The sequence below is a fragment of the Lampetra fluviatilis genome, chromosome 41 (genome assembly GCF_964198595.1).
Source record: "Lampetra fluviatilis chromosome 41, kcLamFluv1.1, whole genome shotgun sequence".
In the NCBI taxonomy this organism is placed as follows: Eukaryota; Metazoa; Chordata; class Hyperoartia; order Petromyzontiformes; family Petromyzontidae; genus Lampetra; species Lampetra fluviatilis.
This window is the reverse complement of record NC_136315.1, coordinates 403,274-418,421: the sequence shown is the minus strand read 5'-3', so window position 1 is coordinate 418,421 and position 15,148 is coordinate 403,274. Positions and strand designations below refer to the sequence as shown.

Here is a 15,148-nt window from a genome sequence, read left to right as displayed (position 1 = left end):
CCAATGTAATTGCTACCGCAGACAGAACTTCGTTTGTAGACACCAGGGTATTGCATGTCAGGAATGACATCCTTCACAGATGGGATCAAATCACGGATTTTGTGTACTGTATTGAATCGGACCTGGATCTTGTGTTTGTTTAAGATTTTGGATAACTTTTTGGTAACACCTGCTATGTATGGCAAGGTGATGGTTTTGTATTGGGTCCTCAGATGGTTGCCTCCCCATGGTTGGAGATACAGCTTTGCAGATTGTGCGGTTTGAGTATCCATTCATCTTGAGGGCTTGGTGTACGTGCTCCAGTTCACTGGCTAGGTGGCGCTGGTCAGAGATGCAGCGGGGGCCCTATGGTGTAGTGTTTTGATGAGGGAGTTATTCTGGGCCAGATGGTGGTGGGAGTCAGGCTTTAGATAGGCATCCGTGTGGGTGGCTTTCCTGTAAACAGTGTCCCAACGAGCCATTAGGCCTCTTCTCGATCAAAACATCCAGGAATGGTAGCTTGCCATAATTTCCACTTGCTTGGTGAATTTGATGGATGGGTGTATGGAATTGATGTGGTTGAAAAACTAGTTCAGTGCTGGCTGGACATGTGGCCAGATGACGAAAGTGTCATCTACGTATCTCTTCCACAGGGAAGGATGTCGGGTGGATGTCAGAATGGCATCTATTTAAAATTTCTCCATGAAAACATTAGCTACCACTGGTGATAAGGGAATGTACCATTCCAGATGAAGTAAGTGTTGGTAAGGCAATGCCTCACCAAAGTTGGTACATCAGGATTCAGTCCCTGTTGGACCAAGTGATTCCACTTCATAATTACCCACGTCTTGCAGCGTCTCAAGTGTGTATGTCCGAAATCCTGGAACTGCCCAAGAGATATTTGGTTTTTATGGACTCTCACCTGGTGCTGTGGGTAGTAGCGAGTCTTTGAGTTGTCTCGCTTCAGGGTCCGCGATAAAAAAAAAAATTTTGTAACATTGCGGTGAGCATAGCACCGGAACCCATCGCGCACCACTCGAATTGCAACAGCAAAAAACGGACCTTTTTGTACGTGTGATCAGATGTTTGGCACGTGGCATTCGATGGTTGGCACATGATCTTAAGCGTGGATATTAATCGATGGAATCGGCGAAATAGTTCCACCACAGCTTCCTACCGCAACTGGATATACGGAGCCTGCTCGCAGGCTTGCTCCGGTTTTTTGATCGTTTGTTGTTAAAGGTGTTTTGTGTAGTGTGTGTGTGTGCGCGTGCACGTTCCTGCGTGTGTGTGTGCGTGCATGCATGCGCGCGGTCCGTGTGTGTGGCCAATGTATAGTAAAAGCTTCCTTTGTGTTAAAGGAGGGCAAGGTTTATTTTTCAGCAAAAATCTCCGAATGCTTGCTCTTATCAAGACAAAGATGTCCCGCATAGCCTTAAAGGACTGGTAGGGCAAGTGCGGTTAGCAAGCACCTAATGAAAGCTGGCACGGCACACACGGGGGTGGATGGCCAGCACCACGCCCGGCCACCTTTGTCTCCCTAAGTAGTGATGTTTACACACCGCACCAGGTACTCGGGACCGGTTCAGATAATCGTCACTGGTGTTTGGCTGTGAGTGGGAATCGAACTCGGATTGCTGGGTTCGTAGCGCAGCACACCGACTTCGACACTATCAACCCCACAGTGGTGAGATGTTTACTTCGCCTGGCATACAGGAGGTCCTGGGTTCGATCCTGACCCAAACGCCTGGTATATTTGGGGACTGCATGCTCTCCCCATGGTCTTGTGGATTTTTCTTTGGGTCCTCTGGGTTTTCATCTCCACATTTTAGAATCGACGCGCGTTTTTTTCGGCTGCGATAGATTTCCACACCATGATAAAGCATTTCGTTGAGCTCTCATTCGTGATAGCCAGGACGCCTCTAAAAAAGAGCCATACAGCTCAGGTGGGCCTTACCCGGTAAAACACAAATCAGTAGAGCTACAACTGCAAACGCGTGGACAGCTGAAACAGGCGCCGCTCCGCTGGCGCTCGGACTGTTCGCGGGGTGTTTTGATAAATATTTACTTTCTAATGTTTTAGTCAATGGCTACCATGTTCCAGCTTTGTAGAAATGCAAATGCTTTCCCCCCGGGCATCCTTAATAATGAACTAGTATCACCTCGTCGTGCAACGAGCACTGAGCGGGTACGCGCGCTTTTACTGCTTTCTGTCCGAGGTCGAAAGCGTTAATGCATTTTGGCTTTCTTTTCGAAAGTCGCGTTGCTGTTAGCGGGGTACGTATAACCCAGTTTTTGAAAACTGTCCACTTTGAAAGGTCTTCCCAAAAATGTGGTAATATATATACAGCACTTATAAGGATTTGCCTGGAACAGCCAAGGCGATGGTGTGACTTGCAACGTCGATCCCATGGTCTTGGCACATGGCACTGTAGCCACATTCTTCCGAGGACAAATGCATTTCGAATATCCGGAATCCACGTTTAGCCACGGGTTTTTTTCCTTTATTTATTACTAGCGGGACGTACCCGGCATTGCCCGTGTCTTAAAAATATTTTCAAAACTACTCTTAAAAATCTAACAGCAGTGCGGTACTGACTGTGGTGGTACCTGCTATGATTACAGCAGTGCATACTGACTGTGGTGGTACCTGCTATCACTACCGTAGTACATGCTGACTCTATAGCAGTATTTATCGACTCTATAGCACAAAGTACTCCCCTGACAGTGGCGTGGTGAGGCCTAGTCCAGTGCAGAGCCTCCTCGCCTAGATTGTCCAGCCGGCCGAGGTGGCACCTTGGCAGGCTGGGGCTGGGCTGCTACCCCTGACCCCCCCCCCCCAGCCACGATGTCCCCGGCCGCTCTAAAGTAATATCTACGGCCTTTAGTGGTAGCATCACCAACTGTATAGCAGTAATAACTGGATGCATCGCAGTGGGGGAGATATGAGACAGTGAATAATTTACCTGAGCATTTAGTGTATTTTTATAGGATTTTTTAACGCGAGAGAAAATGTCCCCCTCACTCCCACCGAAGGCGTGCGACTTGGCATGGGCCGTCCTCCCCACCAAAGGCGCGTGAGTTGGTATGGTCGTGCACGCGTCATAAATAAATAAAAAGAAAGCACACAGAAATCGCACTAAATCGCTAATTAATCTAATTTAAAGTTGACGGATGGGAAAAAGGAATAGCGCTTGCTCACGGCGGGGATTTGGGCATGGTACCTGGCTATTTTTTTTCTTACGTAAACCCCACCGTTGGAGAGCCAAGCGCGCGACCACATACACAAACCCTGCCACAAACAAACCCTGCCACAAACCCACACGCAACTTTTGACTTGTGTATATATAGATTATAGAATAATGTATACATTTGGGATTCATTCACATTATAAAACCAGGAGCCTCCTCAGTTTACTGACATTGTTGGTGTCGTGCGATCACACTGAGAAAATGACGCTTCTGGTTTTATGATTTATTTATTCTTTTCAGCTGAACTGCATTTTCTGCAGCAGAGATGGCTCTCAAGCTCCCCCTGCCTCTGATCCATTCCACAATTCCAGGCCCGCCTGCTTCCTTCTGTTCCGCAAGCGAATTGCAGCCAATGAACATTTTGTATGCGTGCCTGATCCGCGCGGTGGTCAAATAAACATGGACCGGTTTCCATTTCTGTGGCCACTGCATTTGCATAAAAAAAGTGAGCTAGATCGGCCATTGACGTTTTTTAAATATTATTCTGGTGCATTGCGGCTCACGTCCAATCGCTTTCTCTGCTCGCTCGTCTGCCAATCGTTTGCAAAATTTTAGCAAGTGCACATTCATTTGGGGACAAGTGAACCCCAATTAGCATATCAAGCCTGATTGTGCGAGCGCGTGCGAGTGTGCATAATGTTGCACCTTTGGTGTGATTTTCACAACAACAAAAAAAGAGATCTCTCCATCCCCTGCGTACACACACCCAACAAAAGGGAGAACTGGTGTGTTATCTCCAGATTCGCAATGCCGCACGCGCACAAAAAAATTCGCCCGGGCTCAGCGGAATTTCGGTGACCGATTTATCCGTCGTTACTGAATTCGCAGCACTTGTGAACACCGCACCGGTGCTCCCACGCTAATGGCAGCTGCGGGGTAATTCCTGACGCTTAATGTGTTGCATTGTGCGCTTGGGCCCCCCCCACCCCCTTATTAATTGAGTCTGCAGGTTAGAGCCCCTGCCTCTCGTTGCGGGGAAAGAGACACGGAAACAGGAATAGATGTGCGAGTGTTTGTGTGCCTGTGTGAGCGAACGTGAGGATCGTTTTGGGGGAGCAGTCGTGCAGCAGCGGTTAGCGCTATGCTGCGCTACGGACCTGGTGGCCACGGGTTCGATTCCCGCTCACGGCCAACACCGGTAACAATTATTTGAACTGGTACTGGGCGTCTCCTAGGTCAACTCGGCCTCACATGAGTAGCTCGTGGCGGTGTGTAAACATTGGCACTAGGGTGACAAAGGCGGCCAGGCGTGGTGTTGGCCGCCCCACCCCCCTCATGTGCTGTGCCGGCCTTCATAGGTACTCGCTGACAGCACTTGCCCCAACAGTCTGTTAAGGCTATACGGGGGGGATCTTTGTCATGTGAGGAACGATGATACAGTGGTTAATGACGCAGATTTACTTTTTTAATCTTTGTAAGGGCATCTGAGTGCATTAATGACCCATCTCATCTGAAGCATTTGAAAGGGTACACCCAGTGGCAGTTGTCCCCGTGGGCACGAGGTGATTCAACACCTGGCCTGCAAGTGGACATTGTAGTCTGCCAGTAGGGGGTGATGACTTTTATGTGGCATCACGGTGGCGAGATGTTAATTACCTCGCATGGTACACGGGAGGTCGTGGGTTCTATCTCGACCCTGACACCTGCATATTTGGAGTTTGCATGTCTCTCTCCCTGCGGCTGCTTGGATCTTTCTCCGGGTCCTCCGGTTTTTCCCTTCACATTGAGAATCGACATGTATTTAGAGTATTTGGCTGCTATGCATTTACACGTGATGATGAGCCACTTCGTTGAGCCATCATTAGTGGCCAGGTTGCTTCTGAAAAAGAGCTAAATAGCTCAGTGGTAAAATAAAAATTAGTTTAGTTTCAGTTTAGTTAACACGATCTGGCCAGCAACGGGCCTAGCCCATCGGCAAGGTAGACGAGACGATGGGAACCGCGCTCTGCTGCAGCCCGAATCCGCCTTCGCAGCCGTTGGAGGAAGCCACTTGGCCGCCTGTTTTGCCGTCGCCGGGATGCGTGCCAGTTCCCCATCGGCAGAGTGTTAGATCGCAGATCCTGACGGGCTTTCACGGCCACCGTAGCGGCACCGGAGGCAGAGACCCCCCCCACTCCAGCGCCCTGTCGGGCTGTTCCCCTACGCACCCATTGGCCAGGAGCCACGACGCGGGGGGGGGGGGACTTTTGGGGAGAGGTGGTGGAACGGTTAACGCACTGCGCTCGGAAACTAACGATTATCTGAACCGGTCCTGGGCCGCCACCCCTTAGGTCGACTCGACCTCAAATACCCGGTGTATTAAAACGTCGCGACGAGTGAGATGATAAAGGTCGCCGGGATGGTGCTGACCACATGACGCGTGCCATGCCAGCCTTCATAGGGTGCTCACTTGAAAGCCCTCTCCCCCTGACGGCCTGGGGGTTCTGCGGCTCTGTCTATGTGCCGGGTGTTTGATCGTGCATCTCGTGCGCACCCGTTGGACTCGCTCTCTCTGCACGAGGCGGTCTCCTGGCGCGCCGCTCGTGTGCACACACATGCCAGGCGCGACTGCCTACGCGGAGACCTGGGATGTGCGCGCGACGCGCACATTTATTCACGGCAACGACAAAAACCCAAAGTGGACGGAACAAGCGGCGCCCTGAGCCGGTGTGAAGAAAACACACACAGACAATGCACAGCACTGCATTGTCTGTGTGTGTCTCTACATGTGAGGCGAAATATTTGAATCTGTTCTGGGCCTCCACTAGGTCAACTCGGCCTTCAATTGAATACGTGGAACGATTTTGTAAACCTCGCCATTTGGGGAGAAGAACGCAGCCCGGGCGTGGTGCTGCTGGCCGCCAACCACCTCGTGTTCTGTGGCGGCCCTCGTAGCTGCTACTCGCTTAACGACACGTGCCCCAAACGCCTGTTAAGGCTCTACGGGGTGGGGGGGGTCTTTGTGTGCAGGGGGCAGTGGGGGGGGGGGTACGGTGGTTCGTGCCCTGTGCACTACGAACCTCGGTGAACGGAGGAGTTCAATTCCTACTCTCAACCACCACCAGTGACGAATATCTGAATCGGGTCCTCCAGGGCGTGACTCGTCGGTAAACGAGTACCTTGGTGCGGCGTGTAATGTCATCCACACGAAGCAGTGCGGAGACCGAAGGCCTTGGGCGACCTTTGGGTTCCGGCCACACCACCCCCCCCCCCCCCCCATTCGTCCGCCGTGCCGGCCTTCATAGGGACAACTTTCTCCCAGCAGCCTGTGCTTGGTGAGATGGGTTTCGGAGGGGGGGGGGGATCTTTGTGCACATGTGCGAGCACTTAGTTTACTTCTGTTGCATGAGTAACGAACGGCTTCCGTTTTTCAAACCACTTCTCTCGTCAAAAGGCGCCACTGTGCTGCACCTTTCATGCGCGAGCTGCGGGAGGGGGGGGGGGCAACCCGCGGTGCCGATGGCAGCGAGCAAACGCCACGGCCCGCGGGGGGGCGGGGGGGGGGCGCTTTTCAGGTTCCCCCCTCCCCCCCCGTGGTAACTCCTCGGAGGTGGTGAAAGCGAAAAACTCGACACGTTGGTCAACAATGCTGCCCTAAAGAGGGTAGAGGTACCTACATCATAGGTGGCTGTGTCTGTCTGTTGAACTTCTATCGCACCCTACGTAGCCAACCGTGCTAATCGGAGCGTGATCTCTGCTCTGGAGAAGGGCCCATTGCCCCGAACTGATGGGTGTGTTGTTGCGTTTTATTGAACGTCGTCGTGTTGTGTGCATCACCGCTTGCTTTGCAGGCAGCAAAGTGGGTTCTCAAACGTTTCGAGTTGAAGACGTGTGAGACCCCCGGCGCAGATGGCCGAACTGTCACGCGAGTGCGCGAAAGGGTGTCTTCAAAAGGGTGTCTTCAAAAGCAAAACAACCAAACCCAAACCTGAGCGCAATGCCAGCACGCTTTGCATGTCAAGACGACGTCGCCGTTCCAGAGGTCGTTCTGAGCGCAGCCGCAGTGACAGCCGCAGCCTCAAAAACGAGCCGAGGTTGTCGACCCGATTTACATTCTCGGTCGGTCGAAGGGCAACGAGGCAACCGCGTGCAGAGCCGGTTGTCATGTTTGCCGGGACGACGCGGCCGGGACCCGACAGTGTCTCGCGTGTGCGCCACTTCGTTGTTGAGCTATCATTTGTGGCCAGATCGCTTCTGAAAATTTAAGTTAATGCCTCGGTGGGCTTTGCCTGGTATGATGGGGGTGGTCTAATGTTGTATTTGTGTTTGGCTGATGTGTTACGTTGCACTGCTATCGTGTCTTTTGTACTGTTTGTTGTAACGTTCTTACCCGCCCAAACTGGACATCTGTGAAGAAAGCTTTATAGCTCATCGGAGTCCTCCAGTATCAATGAATATTCTGATTCTGTGTGCGGTGGCCGCGTCTGAGTCACGCGCCGCGAAGGCAACGAACGCGCCTTGGGATCGACGCGGTCCTCGCTCGCACGCACGCTCGCTCGCGTGGGTTACCGCCGCCGGTACTTCTCCAAACACCTCCGCGCGGCACGACACAAATTACAATTTTCAGCTCCACACGCAAACGTGGTGGTTGGTGGTGGTGGTTGTGGGGGTTGTGGCGCTGCTATTGCAGGTGGTGCAGTGGGCGGTGGCTCTCTCCTTGCATTAGCCCCCCCTACCCCCCACCCCCCACCCCTCCTTCCACGACGGCCGCGCTGCTTGTTAACACTTCGCTCGCCGCGTGACTCGCCGGCGAGCGTCCGCAGCCCCCCAGCCTCGGCTGCGGAAACTGCCGCTCGCTTATTTTTAAACCGCACGGCCGTGCGCGCGTGTGTGCGTGTGCACACGCGTGTGCACGTGTGTGTGTGTGCGCGTGTGCGTTTTTGGTGTTGGGGATTGTGGTTCGACGTGGGGGGAAATGCCAATCCAAAACGATTTTTTTTTACCATGACCCAAAAACAAATTGTGAAGTTGGCAATTTTGACGGGGTTATATATTTTATATTTTACTTATTTTAAAAATTCTGTAAGTTACACGTATACGGTTAACGATGAATAATTGATGTGGCTGTTAGCCGACATCTGAGCTTAGAAGAGGCTTGGTTGTGTGTAGCCGTCCCTGCAGCTGTCTTGGCCTCATTACTTAAACCTTTTAACGGTAAACATGGCGTTATTAATATTTTCCTCCGCTTTTAATTTTGGTTATTAACGTTTTTAGATTAACGCTGCAAAAAACCACAAAGCTAACGCATTCAGTAAATGCATCCGGACCAATCTTACTGCCAGGTTTTGATAAATTATAAGGGAACAAAAATACGAATTAACATTTTTTCAACATAAAAATTGTTTTGGTGGCTATGCGGTTCTGTAATGGAGTCGGCGTACAGGTAGGTCCAGGTTCACACTTCGGGGTAGACACCGAGAAAAATAAAATACAAAGCTTCACCTTGTTTACGAAGCGTGCTTTGGTCCAGTGAGTGTGTCTTCACCGCTGCCTTTCACCGATGACTGCACACAGAACTGTATATCTGTAAGAGTGTTTGTATATGTATATAAACTAGAGCTGGGATTTAACACGCAGGCTCTCACGGACAATATTATTCTTCATAATATATTTTTGGGTCTGATAGCGCAATTAAAATGTGTGTCGTGAAACCCTCCTCCATCTGCCTGAAGATGCCGGTTGTCAATACTGACGAGACGTCGTATCCAGTGAAATGTTGTGCTGTGGAAGCGGTGATAAATTGGCACGTTTTTCCATCACGTGACAACTTTGTTAATTGACTGTTGAGTGCAGGAGGGTGTTCGACACCTTTCACTTGCGCTATCTGACCCAAAATGAAATATTAATCGTAGAGCTCCCATAGATCGACCATTTAAGTAACGGATCGCTCCCTATCATCGATTCGACAAATTATACGACGCAAAAACAGATGGGGGGGGGGTTTAAAAAGCCTCGCCAATGTTACCACATGCACTGCTGGATGGAAAGCGATGGGCCGGCGTTGATGGCGTAGTCGGTATCAATCGTGGTGTGTGGGGGGGGGGGTCCTGCCTTCAGGAGGCAGGATGTAGGGGGGTGGTGGCAGTCATGCTTAAAGGGGCCCGAGAAATCGACACAAATAATTTTCGGCTGATTTAATGTTTTCCATCAACTTATTGTCTCAACACTTATACAAAAAAACCCCATCAATTGCTGTTGTTTTTTCACGCCTTTTTAAAGATGCTTGCTGTCTGTCGCACCCCACGCTTACAGAGCAGCAGCAGATGATTTCGAACCGCCGCAGCACTGAGCCAGGCCAGAGGCCCATCGACCCTGGTGAAGGCCCGAGGTGCCCAGTTCTGTGTCTTGCCCGGTTAATAGCGGCGTCCTTTGCAGTGGCTGCGGAGTCCCAAGTCTCAAATTGCTTATCGATTGGCAGTAACGTCGTTGGCTGGAGAAACAATAAAAAAAGACGAAGTCTGAAGGGGGAAGAGATAAAGAGGGAGGCGCTAGGCTGGTCCACGTGGAAATTCGTCGTCGCCTGCACGTGCGAGGCGTTGTTACGGGGCCTGTCGGGCTAGGCGGAGGAGGAACGACGACGAGCAATTAAACGTTAAATGACGCCGACGACGCCGACGTTGATGTGGGATGGTGGAGCCGGTCGAATTTACAAACACGTGCGTCCATTTGCGCTAAAAGCTAAATCTAAATTGCAGCGTGCGCGAGCAAATTGTTCGGATCGCATCCCCGCAAATTAAAAATGTTTTCCGCGTCCGACACCCACGCTCGTTTCATGCTCTAGCCGGAATGCATTAGTCAGCATTGCCGCGTGCCACGCAGTGACTGGCAAAAGCCCTCTTATTTAATTTGCCCGAATGCATTTGTATCATTATTTTGGAAGAGAAGGCAAAACACCGCACAATTATTGAAGAAAATACGAGGTCAAATTTACATTGGAGTTCACCGGCGCGTGCAAACGATTATGCGGGGTTTTTTCGCGCAAGAGAACACTGTGTTCCCTCGGAGTGCATTGTCCCAATATTTTTTTAAATAAACATCATTAAGGGCTCTAAGCACCGCTTATATTCCGGTCAGTTTTACAAAATCCCTCTTCACACTTTGCGAGTTGCGGCGGTTCTCCGAGCCAACCTCGGTGTAGCAAAACAAAAACATGATTTCAGAATCGTTGACTTAATTCGTGTTTTTGAATAAATTCCAGCCTCTATCCCGAGGACCAGTCTCTGTGGGATCTCGCCGCCGTCGCGGCAAACGCTGCCAACACCCTTGCCCGGGGTCACTGGCAAGGCTGCTGATGTGCGGGGCACGATGAAGGCCGAACAAAAGGCCACCGACCCGCGAGTTCCCGAGACACTTTGGGGGAAAGATCTTTGATCCCCCTCTCCACCGAACAAAACATCTATATATATGTATCGTGCTCGTTGAACCATGGATTTAATTGCAATCGTCAGTCACGGTCTATCTGCAGCTGAATGAAGATTTATTTTAATATTTGATCCTGCGCTGAATTTATACGTAACAATATGATTGTTTGTCTATCTGTAATGCGTGGCTTGTGGGGAAGGGTGGGAGGGTTGGCCCATGCTGTGGAAGTGGAGGTGGGAGGGTGATTGGACTGAGGTGGAGGGGAGGGGCTGATTGCCTGAGAGAGACGCTGGGCTGCTGGGGAAAGAGGGGTACCGACATGACGCAAGATTGGGGGGAGCTTGTGAGGAGGGGAGGGTGATGACATCGCGAGACGTAGAAGGTAATGAAGATATGGGAAGAGCGATGACGTCACGTGGCACTGGTGAGTTGGAGCAGAGGGGTGATGACGTCACGCTAGATTGGGGTGCGTTGGTGAGAAGACGGCGTGACGACACCAGACCGGGGGTCTTGGTGAGGATAACGGTTGGTGAGGCCACGTGACACGGGTGAGGGAGTGATGACGTCAAGTGGTCCAGGGAGGTGGGGGGGTTATGACGTCACGTGACATTGGTGAGCTGTAGGAGATGGAGTGATGGTGAAACATATTCGCTTTCCTTTTATCGCATAAGTCCCGTGGGTTCCTTCAAGTCATTGTAATAATGTGCGATCCTCACCCCCAGGGGGGAGTCTCACCCCCAGGGGAGTCTCAGGTGAGACTCACTCCCAGGTGAGTCTCACCCCCAGGGGGGAGTCTCACCCCCAGGGGGGAGTCTCACCCCCAGGGGGGAGTCTCACCCCCAGGGGGGAGTCTCACCCCCAGGGGGGAGTCTCACCCCCAGGGGGGAGTCTCACCCCCAGGGGGGAGTCTCACCCCCAGGGGGGAGTCTCATTCACTCTCGTGGAAACATCGCTCTGATTCGCGTTGTTTCGATATTCGTTGTCGCAACTTTCAGGAATGCATCCCTGACGTAAACCGGCTTATTACTGTGTTTTCTAAACGTCTACATAATTTGGTCAATTGGTGGCGCATTGGTGAGCCTGCTGTGCTATGAACCCTGAAACCCAATATTGATTCCTGGCCACGGTGAACGTCAGTGGTGAGTAATATCAGGACATGTTCCTGCCCTTCCCCCCCCCACACCACTGCCCCCACCTTCACTAGCCTGTATTTACCAGCGTGGTGAAGTATGGTCAAAGAACTCTCCAGACGCCCGGCAGCGTGAGAAAGATGTTACCCAGCCGAGGATTGACAGAGGGATGTACCGGCACATACATCGCACAAGTGATGGTTACCAATAACCACGCGTTGCACTGTGCACGCTAATGTGTCTACTGGACATCCTTGAGAAAGAGCTCCATAGCTCTACGAATTTCTCTGGGATAAATGAACATTCTGATTCCGTGTTATGGATGGGAAATGGCTGAAATTTCATTTATTTTATTTTATTTCCCACCCCCCCCCCCCTCCATGCATGTTCACAGCAGCACGATTGTGAAACGTTTGACAAGCTGGGAGGTTTCCAATTTTCTTTTTTTTTACAGAACCGTCCAAGTAACGTGCCCATCAATTCGGGGTTTTGTCCGTTATCGTTGCTCGTAATTTGCGTTTCATCCCGCGAGCGAGTGAGCGAGTGATCGAGCGAGTGAGCGGGCGCTTCGCGGGGGAAGCGGGGTGCGACCCCTGGGTGACCTTGGCAGTGACGCATGCTCTCGTGCCTCCGCGTGTTGATTACACCTGCGGTGGGTGGGGCTGGTGGGCTGGTGGATCCCCGAGGGGGGGGGTCCCTGGTTGGGGGGGGGGGCCCTTCCCGACGAGATGACGAGGAGGAGGGGGAAGCAGCAGCCGGAGCGCTACAGATGGGAGCGAGCGGCACGGCCGCGTCACCGCACGGCATGCTCATGGCTGAAGATGCCTCCTCGCAAGGCAGAATTCTGTAGAAATCTATTGAATTTATTTTGCACCGTACGTAGCCAACCGTGGTAATCAGAGGTGCGTGGGGGGGGGGACGCAAACTAAACAGTATTAGAGAAACACCCCCATGGCGCTGCCAGTGCTGCTCGTGGTGGTGCATTTCTCTGCCTCTCTTAGAACAGACGACTGCAAAGAAAATCCGCATGAGGTTGTATTCGACTGGCAACTGCAATGAGATATTTGTCACTGCTTGGCAAGCATGCCTGAAGATGCCTAGCAATGCAAAATTCTATAGCAATCTAACATGGTGGTGTAATATATGTATGTATATTGAACCTTTGCACCGTGCATAACCAAGCGTGCTCATTAGAGGTGCAGGGGAAATGACAAAAAACTAAACACAAAAAGCAGTTCTAATGATATTCTTGGTTCTTTCGGTAAAGTCACATAGAAGGGAACTAATACAATATTAAAAATAAAACATAACGTGACTTTACTGAAAGAACCAAGAATATGAATCCCTGCAGTCACGAAAGCTTTAAATCGAAATTCAGTTGTAATGAATTCAGTTTTCAATCTAGACGATTGAATATCGCATAGCTCCAGTGGCTTCACAATACCGGAAGCAGGAGCAATCCAGACGGCTGCAGAAGTGCATCTGAAAGCGCGCCGTGCAGTGACCGTCCTTGTTTTATCGCCAACCAAAACCCACTGGGAAGATGGCAGGAGTTCGCGAGCAAGCCGGACTTGCAGGTCCAGAGGTCATCCGTTCTGATCTCCCGGTACAGCAGTTATAACAATGCAGGAAGTTTCTTTAAATCCACAGCCCCCCCTGTCTCCTGCTACCCCCCTCCCACCTCTGTCCCCTCTGTCCACCCAGCAGTCGAAATGGGAACACCGTAGTTAGTCGATCGGCAGGTCACGGTGTGGTGGGCTCAAGTGTTGGTGCTCGAACCTCTTCCAAGATGTCCGACCAGCATGGCAGAGTAGATTTAGAGAGGCTGTCTCCGATGGGAGCCTCTTCCACCCAGCATTGGCATAAGCGAGGGAATTGCAGAGCTGCACCTTTTATCTTCCATTTTCTTTAAATGCGTGTGTTTTTATTTCTCAGGCTGTCGGTGCTTTTATTATAATAACAATTCCATTTGAGCGTCACGTCGGCAGCAGGAGGAACATCCCCGTTTGGGAACCTGATTCTATTTAGCACCGCGGTGAATGTAGCAGGCCGCTCAAGCGGCTAGAAGAGTGACATCAATCCGTCACGACGCACGGAAGAGCCGTCGATTCTGTCACATGCGCCGCTCTGCAAGCTGTGCAGTCGCGCTGACCGAGCCGTGCGCCCAACCCGGCTGCACCACGAGCGGTGGGCTTTGTGTTGTCTCCAAACCGGTGGATTCCTCGCGGTTCCTTTCGGTGGCCCTCTCCACGGCCACAGGGTGTGCTTTGGTTATCTCCCCCGTGCCGTGGCAAATTGCCGGAGTTGGCGGTGAGGACTCGTTACACGGTCGCTATTCTCGAGCAAGGCCACTTGCCCTGCCGGCTGGCCTTAGGGTTGTAAACCAACGGCGTGTGTCTCTCCTGTGTTGCAGATCACCAGAAGCTGGAAAGGGAGGCTCGGATTTGCCGCATGCTGAAGCATTCCAACATCGGTGAGTCCAGCCTTGCCTGTCTGTGTTTCTCTGCCCGTGTTTCTGTGTGTGGGGTGGGGGGGGGATGGTGGCACAGTGCTTAGAGCACTGGACCCAAGTGTCCAGAGTTAATTTCCCGCTCGGCAGCAACAACGGTGACGAATATTCCAACTAGTCCGGGTCTCTCCGAGGTTGACTCGGCCTTGAACGAGTACCGGCTGAGGTCTGTCCTCGTCAACACTGGGGAGATGACAAAGGTTGCCAGGCGTGGTGGTGGTGGTGGTCACACCGCTCTCTCATGCCGTGACGAGCTTCAGAGGTGCCACTCGCTCACGGCACGTGTCCCAAGAGTCCTTTAAAAGTCTCTGTGTGCATGTCCTGGGTCATCTGACTGATGTCGGCTAAGACATGCGGAACATCGTTCCCGTGTCCTCCTGACAACGAACCTTCGGCCCTTCATGCGGCTTCAAAGTGCACCGAGTCTGGTGCAAGCGCTGTGTGGTCACATCGCCGTCACTCAGTGGTGCATGGCAGTGTTTTGTGTTGTCTTGACACAAGCTATCTAGTACGGTGTGTAAACGTCAGCATTTGAGAGACAAGGTGGCTAGGCGTGATTCTGGCCACCAACAGGACTACATAGGTGCTTGCTGACCCAACAGTCTGGCTTAAGCTTCACGGGGGATCTTGTTTTTTTTTCGTTTCTGCCACTATATGTGTGTGTGAATTTGCATTATTCCTTTAATGGGATCTACATGTATGCATGGATACATGTTTAACTTCTTTCGCACTGTACATAGCCAACTATGCTAATCGGAGGTGCGGGGGGGGACAACAGACTAAACACAAAAAGCAGTTCTACAAAATTTGTTTTCAATTTAGATTTAAAAGTGCATAGTTCCCGTGGCTTCCTCATATCGGAAGGAAGAGCGTTCCAGACGGCCGCAGAAAAACTCAGGAGGTGGAGGAGAAGCAACAACAACAAGAAGCAAAGGTTG

At 51.5% G+C, this 15,148-nt stretch overlaps 1 protein-coding gene across 3 annotated transcripts in view; it reads left to right on the top strand.

Annotated features, from left to right (window-relative positions):
• The window catches only part of LOC144946406 (calcium/calmodulin-dependent protein kinase type II delta chain-like), a 96,397-nt gene that overhangs the window by 18,468 nt on the left and 62,781 nt on the right, over positions 1 to 15,148 (top strand). For all 3 annotated transcript variants that reach the window (XM_078875205.1, XM_078875207.1, XM_078875206.1), the window contains exon 3: positions 14,115 to 14,174. In XM_078875205.1, the coding sequence (XP_078731331.1) occupies positions 14,115 to 14,174 (60 nt within the window). The remainder of the gene's footprint in view (positions 1 to 14,114; positions 14,175 to 15,148) is intronic.